Genomic DNA, 8,252 nt, shown 5'->3' on the forward strand with positions numbered 1-8,252 from the left:
TAGGAAATTCTGACCATCTCGCCCCGGGTCACGTCACGTGAGCAGTGGCTCCTCACAGATGTAGCGGGTGCTCCACCCGCCCCAGCAGCGCAGCACTGTGCGGCCCGGACCAGCCCCCCACGCGGCCCGTCAGGTCGGTGGTCCCCCCACTGCTGTGGGCAGATGAGTGTGTCCCCGCCGAGCACCACGACAGACACAGGTTTAACACAGAAACTTTAATAGGTGAGCACACTTGTGACGTTATAGTGGGGCGGAGGCACAGGACTGGCCTCCAGCCACACGCACCCACTCAGTACTCTTCCCCTTCTTCGGCCTCTGCTTCCACGGAATCCACGCCCACCTCCTCATAATCCTTCTCCAGAGCCGCCAGGTCCTCGCGGGCCTCAGAGAACTCTCCCTCCTCCATGCCTTCCCCCACGTACCAGTGCACAAAGGCTCGCTTTGCGTACATGAGGTCGAACTTATGGTCCAGGCGGGCCCAGGCCTCGGCGATGGCGGTGGTGTTGCTCAGCATGCACACGGCCCGCTGCACCTTGGCCAGGTCTCCCCCGGGGACAACGGTGGGGGGCTGGTAGTTGATGCCCACCTGCCAGAGAAGGGGAAGAAAGCACTCTGTGAAGCTTCCGGCAAACTCAGAAATGGTGGCTACTTTCATGGAAACAGAAGACACACAGGTCCCCTCTGGTGACCTGGGAGAAGGCTCGGTTCACCCTGCAGGCTCTGAGCCCTTCTTGGTGCCAGGCAGGGAGCCAGGAGAGCAGGGTGCTGGTTTCCAGACAAGGAAAACAGGGAAAGAGGAGCCCCAGAGTCGGCCACCCTGGCTGGGTCCCAAGCTGCCTGAAGGGCTGTGTCCCAGCAACTGTGACATGTGATAGGTGCCCAGGTGACAGGACTGTCTTCCTTCTGAAAAGGGACACTGCTTTGGATTCTTTGAACGTTATTTTCTCCACAGGCTTCAACAAGATGGGGAATAATTTCCATGGCTGAAACATTTTCCACCCAGACAGATTCAGAGTACACAACTGTGGTGGTATCAGGAGGGAAGGTCATGCCCCTTGCTTTCCCACCAAACAAGCCAGCCTGTGCAGAGCAGGGTGACGGGCACACCGTCAGAGGTCCTGGGACTGCTGTTACCACTGCACTAGGAGGTGGTCGATGTGTGTGCTAAGTAGGAGGAAGGATTGACATTCTAGGGCTGGGACCAAAAAGGAGGCATTCCAAGTTTCAGATCTAAGAGACAATGTGACCAGAGGTTTTGGCAGAGAAACGCAGGGTCAGCTGCAGCCCAGGTCAGCAAACCTTGGTGTAAAGGGCCAGATACTACATATTCTAGACTGGGTGAGCCACGCGGTCTGTTACAGCTCCTCAGTTCTGTCTTTGCAGCAAAAGCAGTCACACCAATGCACCAATGAGCAGGTGCGGCTGTGTTCACACACAACTTATTTACAGAACCAGGCGGCTGGTCCACCCACCATGCTGACCCCCGAGCTAGAGGAGGAGGACCAGAGGAGGAAGGCCTAGTTCAGAACCACCACAGCAGGCCCAGCAGAAGCAGTGAGGGTCTGAGCTAGCAGAGGAGGCCTGAAAAGTCTCACGGAAGCACAGTCCTGAGGGAAAGAATCCACAGGGTTCGGTGACCAATGATTGGACAAAGCTGGAGAGCTACAGCAAGGTTTCTGTCCTGTATCCAGTGGAAAGTGGGGACACACTGTGGCCTGAGGCAAACTCAGGCCAGAATTTCTAGGCTTACCAAGAGAAAAATAAAGATGTTGCCATTTTCTCCACAAAAAGATTCATGATAGTTTTTCTTTAAATCCAACACTGCATAGGATATTTGAATTGGATGTAGTTTCTACATACTATGGAATGAAGTAAGATTTAGTGACAACAATCAGTTTATAGTATTTCCCTAATTTCAAATATCCACATGAATTACCAGGATGCCCTGACAATGCCTACATTTCTCAAGCCAACCTACATTTCCTACAGTAATTCTACCAGCCAGAAAAGGGAACAATTTCCGGAAGAGAAATTTCCCAACAAAAGGGAAAAGTGAAAAAAAATGCTTCAAAAAATTCTCTATTCTGTTAAAAAAAAAATACTCTCACCGCAGATCTATAGTGTGATGACTCAGGAAGGAAGTTCAAATGATGCCACTGAATAAATGATCACTCTGGTTCCCTAATTTATGACCAAGAGCCGAGCTGCCAGGGAACAGGAGAATTCTCTGCAAAGGGCAGTGTTCTATTGCAGGGTCTGCTGCTTGCTAACAGGTAGACCCACTCCAAACCACCCAGTCCTACCTTAAATCCAGTTGGGCACCAATCCACAAACTGGATGGTGCGCTTGGTCTTAATGGTGGCGATGGCTGCGTTGACATCTTTCGGGACCACGTCCCCCCTGTACAACATGCAGCAGGCCATGTACTTGCCGTGGCGAGGGTCACACTTGACCATCTGGTTGGCCGGCTCAAAGCAGGCATTGGTGATCTCGGCCACGGACAGCTGCTCGTGGTAGGCCTTCTCAGCTGAGATGACCGGGGCGTAGGTGGCCAGGGGGAAGTGGATGCGGGGGTACGGGACCAGGTTGGTCTGGAATTCCGTCAAGTCCACGTTCAGGGCCCCGTCGAATCGCAGGGAGGCCGTGATGGAGGACACGATCTGCCCGATCAGACGGTTGAGGTTGGTGTACGTGGGCCGCTCGATATCCAGGTTGCGCCGACATATGTCGTAGATGGCTTCGTTGTCCACCATGAAGGCACAGTCAGAATGTTCCAGGGTTGTGTGGGTGGTCAGGATGGAGTTGTAGGGCTCCACCACGGCCGTGGAAACCTGGGGGGCTGGGTAAATGGCAAATTCCAGCTTGGACTTCTTGCCGTAGTCCACCGAGAGGCGCTCCATGAGCAGAGACGCAAAGCCAGAGCCGGTGCCGCCCCCAAAGCTGTGGAAGATGAGGAAGCCCTGCAGCCCCGTGCACAGATCCGCCTGAGAGAGAGCAGAGAACGTGAGCCAACACCTGCAGAAGCCACACCACCCACCTCCAACCAGCCACGGTCACTTCTCTTCCTCTGCAAGATCATACGACTCACATCCTCCACAGTGAACACACATAACACTTAAGGGCAAAGCAGAGCAGACGTTAAAGATGTATGGTGCACCGCAGCCACACTGGAGAGTCAGACTGTGGACTCGTGATTCTGGCCTCAGTTTTGGCAAAATGTCCTCCTGGTCACAATCCAAGGCATGCCCACCCTTCCAGGACAATGTCCACAGGAAGCCTTCTCAGGGCTCTTCTTACCAGTTTGCGGATCCGGTCCAGGACCAGGTCAACGATCTCCTTGCCGATGGTGTAGTGGCCTCTGGCGTAATTATTGGCTGCGTCTTCCTTCCCGGTGATCAGCTGCTCCGGGTGGAAGAGCTGCCTGTAGGTCCCTGTGCGCACTTCATCTACAGAGGACACAGGGGCCGCGAGTCTTTAAGGCCTATTGTTAACTCACCAGGGTGGACAGATTCGCGACTGTTCCATTCTCCCAAGCACATGCTGTTCCTTGTAGGTCGACAACATCAGTGTCTCCTAGGAAAGTCTCTGTGTAATACACAGACCACAGCTGCAACCTAGGGCTCTAGGAGAGAAGAGTAAACTCACAGTACAAATGCGAGTGTGACCAGTTCCCAAGGAAGGGAGTAGAGCTCTCACACCCACACACAGGCGATTCTACACGTGCATGATTCTTCATACCTGTAGCTACAGCCAAGGGTATGATTTAAAAATCCCTTACATACTAGACAGTGACCAGGTCAGCATGACTTTCACTGGGCAGTCCCATCAGGGCACCCTATATGACATTCTATCACCTCCTGGGTGGCCACTGAAAGGTGCTCTCTTTGCAGCTCTCCTTGGAAACTACTTCATACTTCTAATCTGAAGGACCCAACAAATGTTCTATACTTACCTTTCTATGTCTAAGATGCAGGTCAGGACTCGTGCACCAGCCTGAGGGAGCACACAGCATTAAGGACGGAGCAGTGCTCGGGCCCTGCAGAGAGGGTCTATACAACCTGGGGCTGAAGTGGCAATGACTGAATCTATCCCCAGCCCATCTTCCTGCTGGCCCACCTTACAGTAGGTTTTTCTAAATTAGGAGCCTGAGTCCGACAGACATTTCAAGCACTAACCTCCCAGTTTCTGACCTAACGTGGCCATGGGGATACACTTGTACGTTCGTCCTTTCTACAGAGGATTCAAAAGAGCACACATGGGGCTTTAGCGAGGCTCTCCCACCCTCCCAGGACAGCCGCCCTGAGTGAGCAAGTACCTACCGACCACGGTGGGCTCCAGGTCCACAAACACTGCTCTGGGCACATGTTTGCCAGCCCCAGTCTCGCTGAAGAACGTGTTGAACGAGTCATCACCACCACCGATGGTTTTGTCACTTGGCATCTGACCATCGGGCTGAATTCCATGTTCAAGGCAGTACAGTTCCCAGCAGGCATTGCCAATCTGGACCCCCGCCTGCCCCACGTGGATAGAGATGCACTCGCGCTAGGAACCAGAACATAGAGGTGAGAACCTCATCTTCAAGGCAATCGTCACTCTATGGCATGCAGAACATACGTATGCGCTTGAGAGCGTCTACAGATTTCCCAAACCTCATTTCCCACAAGGCTTATGTGACCATTTTATGTGAAAACTGACATGCTCTAAACCACCACCCTAGCTAGTTAGTGCCAGAGTTAGCCCAGAACCTAAGTGTTTGCTACTGTACAAAAATTAGGTTATTTTAAAACATGGAAGCCGAGTTATGTCAACAGTAAACTCCACATTATGGTTATGGTTAGTCACATAATTCTCTGAAGAATATAGCAGGGGCTGGCCCAGTGGCATAGTGGTTAAGTTCACACATTCCACTTCCGCAGCCTGGGATTTGCCGGTTCAGATCCTGGGCATGGACCTACTCACCGCTCATCAAGCCATCCTGAGGCAGCGTCCCACATAGAGCAACTAGAAGGACCTACAACTAGGATATACAACTATGTACTGGGGCTTTGGGGAGAAAAAAAGAAAAAGAGGAAGACTGGCAACAGAAGTCAGCTCAGGGCCAATGTTCCTCAAAAAAAAAAAAACAACTAATGACTGCTATATTAAAAATAAAGGAATATAGCAGTTTGTGATTGTGTCTGACCAAAGAATAAGGTAGAAGGTGATAGAGTCGGGAAGGAAAAGTGCACAAGGACACAGGTCACCGTGGGCCAAGCACCGGCGGTCACCGTGTGTGTGTGTCTCCCAACTGCCCTCTCGATCTACCCTGTTGTTCTCCATCCAGCTCCAGGCTCCCGGAGGCTGACCACATGGTTGCATCAAAGGGCTTCCTTGCCCTCTGGCTTCAGCTTGCTCCAGCCAGTGGCAGGCAGCAGCAAAGACCTCGAGGTCAGAAGAAAGGGAGGGCAGGTGCTCCCTCCCGGGCTCCCTCCTTGCCAGACCTCCAGGGGTTTCAGGAGGCCACTTATCAAGGCCACAGGTTTCAGCAGCCAGCGCTCCTCATAAAGCTGCCCTGTCAACTTCTAGTGACCAGTCCCTCCCCTCCCCACTTCAAGCCTAGGAGGTGATGGCTCCAGACACCCCGAATGCTGGGACACTGCACTGCCCTTTGGTGGTTTCCTGAAATTCTGCCCATTCCTTTATAAACAGTACCTTTTAAAAGATTCTCCCCAAAGTACCTATTCTGAATGTACCATCTCTTTCCTGCCGGGAACCTAACTGTACAGACTCAAACCACTTGTCCAGTTGTAGACACATCATCCTTACAAATACAGAGAAGAAACCAAATGAAACTTGAGGTCTCCCGCCCACCCTAAATTCTAACACACAATCCCAAGAACTTGAAGTCCTTTTGTCTACTATACAGGCACCAAACTCAGAGTCATCAGGGCATCAAAGATGGACATAACCCAGCAATCCCCCCATATCACCCCAGAAGGAGGCATTCAGTTCCAGAAAGAACTTCTCCAGTGACAAGGAACTCCCTCCTCCAGAGGAAAATTCCTCAACACTCTGGGAAGTGCTCTGGAATCCACCCAACCACACCATTTTCAAATCCATATTATCGTTGTGCCTTCCTTAAGTCCAGACACCCTGCATTTCATGGACTGTCTCCCAGGAGGCCTGATGTGGCATTCGACTCCTCAGCCCCAGTGTGGTCAGAGTCAGCTCTGTGACCTGGGGAAGCCCCCCAACTTCTTCATTTACAGAATGGGGGCTGGGGAGCTAAGTGGTCTGCAAGGCCACTTCCATCTGATTATCTAACCAATGACATAATCAAAGCAGTCAGGAAAATCACTCCTAGCTTTCAACAGAAAGCCTTAATTACAAATTCATCGCCAACCTCACCTGGATCATTAAAATCTACATTTCTTTAGTCAGCTCTATCTCCTCTCTGAAAAAATTATTCAAAACTTCCTGTGATCTTTTCAAACTCCAGACCAACTCCTCTCTCGATATTCTTGGAAGATGACCTTGTTCCCTTCCTACCCAGAAGATTCACCTTCCTGCCCCAAATGTGCAAACACACCCTTCCACTCTCCCCTTCCTTTACTCTACAATGAAGCCGTGTTCTCCTGCGAATGAGCCCTTGCTCCTACTGATCCCCTACCCAGCAAGGTCCTCAGAGGAATCAGGGTGGAGTTCCCAGGCCGCCAGGGGTCCACAGACCTCTGCAGGGCACAGGGAGATAGAAGCATTTCACAGTAGGACTAGGAGGTTACGAGTCCTTCCACTGTGTTGACATTCGGCCTGATGGTGCACAATCAAAGGTGGACACAACGGCTGGCGCCTGAGCCCGAATCACGGCAGCGGCACCAGACTGTACCAGTGGTCACTGGGTTCCTCACACTTACGCGCTCAGAGTAAAAAGAAGAAAAAGTAAAGCCAGATTCACTTAAGAATGTCCCTGATGCAGCAGAGACGCTGATTAACTGTACTAAATCTCTCCCTGGAGAACTGCCACAAAACGCAAAGTAGGGACGCGGCACTTGTGCACAGGCCGAAACGCAGCGGCTCGGGAGGAGCCCGGGGCATTTGTTTGAGTCGCCAGCTGAACTAGCTGCTTTTCCACGGAACGCTGTTTTCACTCGCAAGGACTGACAACCCGGCTGTTCAGACTGCGGGGTCTGCTATTTACGGTAACGTGCTGCTTGAAAGTGAGTCTTTGTAAAGCGGCTCATCTTAATCTCTAACGTGAGCAGCCCCGGCAGACACGACCCCACGAACGCGGGCTCTGGGTCCTCGAGAACCTGCAGTCGCGGAGGGAGGTCCGGAGACCGCCCCCAGCCTTCGGGACCCCAACACCGTCTGTGCTCCCGGGGCCCGAGTCCAGGCCGAGCAACGACCCGCCGCCACCCCCGGCTCCTGACGACACGATGTCCGGGAGCCGCCGCACCTGCACCCCCTTCACCGGACGCTCCCACGCCGGGTCCCCACCGCCCGGGGCCCGCACCCCAGAGGACGAGCCCGTTCCGGGCCCCCGGGCCTCGCGGTGCCCCCGGCCGCCGGCGCTCCGCTCGCCCCACAGGCCGGGCCGCCCGCGCCCTCTCCCCGCGGCCCCCGGGCCTGCCCCCGCCGCCTCACGTGGCGGCTTCGTCCGCCCTCCCGCCTGGGCGTCCGCGGGGCGACAGTGCCGGGGTCCCGCCAACGCCTGCCGGCCCGCAGCGCCGCCTCCCGCCCCGGCCTCACCATGCTGAGCTCCCCGCCGCCGCCGCCGCTCCTCGCCCTCAACGGCTCCTCGCCCTCAACGGCTCCTCGCCCTCAACGGCTCCTCGCCCTCAACGGCTCCTCGCCCTCAACGGCTCCTCGCCCTCAACGGCTCCTCGCCCTCAACGGCTCCTCGCCCTCAACGGCTCCTCGCCCTCAACGGCTCCTCGCCCTCAACGGCTCCTCGCCCTCAACGGCTCCTCGCCCTCAACGGCTCCTCGCCCTCAACGGCCGCCGCCGAGCGCGCTCCCCAGAGGAGCCCGCCGCTGCCCCGCGGCCATTGGTCCCGAGCGCCTGGGGGCGGGCCGAAGCCGGGAATCCTACTTGCAATTGGCTCTTGCTTGAGTCGCCCAGTGTGGCGCTTTCTGATTGGCTGCGGCTTTGGCGGGAAGGTTGGGACTCGCCGAAGGCTGAGGGAGGGCCCGGCGATCCCGGGCGTCCTCGGACCTTAGGTTGTGGCGGCCGCAGCGCCCCCTGGGTGGGGCACAGGACCTTACCGTGCACGT

General features: G+C 54.8%; 1 protein-coding gene across 2 annotated transcripts; it reads right to left on the bottom strand.

Moving 5' to 3' along the window:
- Positions 1–274: 274 nt before the first annotated feature.
- On the bottom strand, positions 275–7,762 carry LOC131398385 (tubulin alpha-3 chain). Of its 2 annotated transcripts, XM_058531888.1 has the most exons (5): positions 7,729–7,762; positions 4,320–4,542; positions 3,298–3,446; positions 2,304–2,984; positions 275–586 (listed from the first exon to the last, which is right to left on the bottom strand). In XM_058531888.1, exons 1-5 carry the CDS (start codon positions 7,729–7,731, stop codon positions 290–292), a joined length of 1,353 nt encoding a protein of 450 aa, XP_058387871.1. In that variant the 5' UTR covers positions 7,732–7,762; the 3' UTR covers positions 275–289. The 2 variants fall into 2 exon arrangements, with proteins under 2 accessions (XP_058387871.1, XP_058387872.1); XM_058531889.1 differs by lacking the exon at positions 4,320–4,542.
- Positions 7,763–8,252: the final 490 nt, after the last annotated feature.

This window comes from Diceros bicornis, chromosome 35 (assembly GCF_020826845.1).
Source record: "Diceros bicornis minor isolate mBicDic1 chromosome 35, mDicBic1.mat.cur, whole genome shotgun sequence".
Classification (NCBI taxonomy): Eukaryota; Metazoa; Chordata; class Mammalia; order Perissodactyla; family Rhinocerotidae; genus Diceros; species Diceros bicornis.

What these genes read in the sequence shown, in the direction of transcription:
- LOC131398385 (XM_058531888.1), bottom strand. An exon ending in CCTGGAGCCCACCGTGGTCG is followed by an intron (nt 3,447 to 4,319) that starts GTAGGTACTTGC and finishes TGTCCTCTGTAG; the next exon opens with ATGAAGTGCGCACAGGGACC. An exon ending in TGGACCGGATCCGCAAACTG is followed by an intron (nt 2,985 to 3,297) that starts GTAAGAAGAGCC and finishes GCTCTCTCTCAG; the next exon opens with GCGGATCTGTGCACGGGGCT.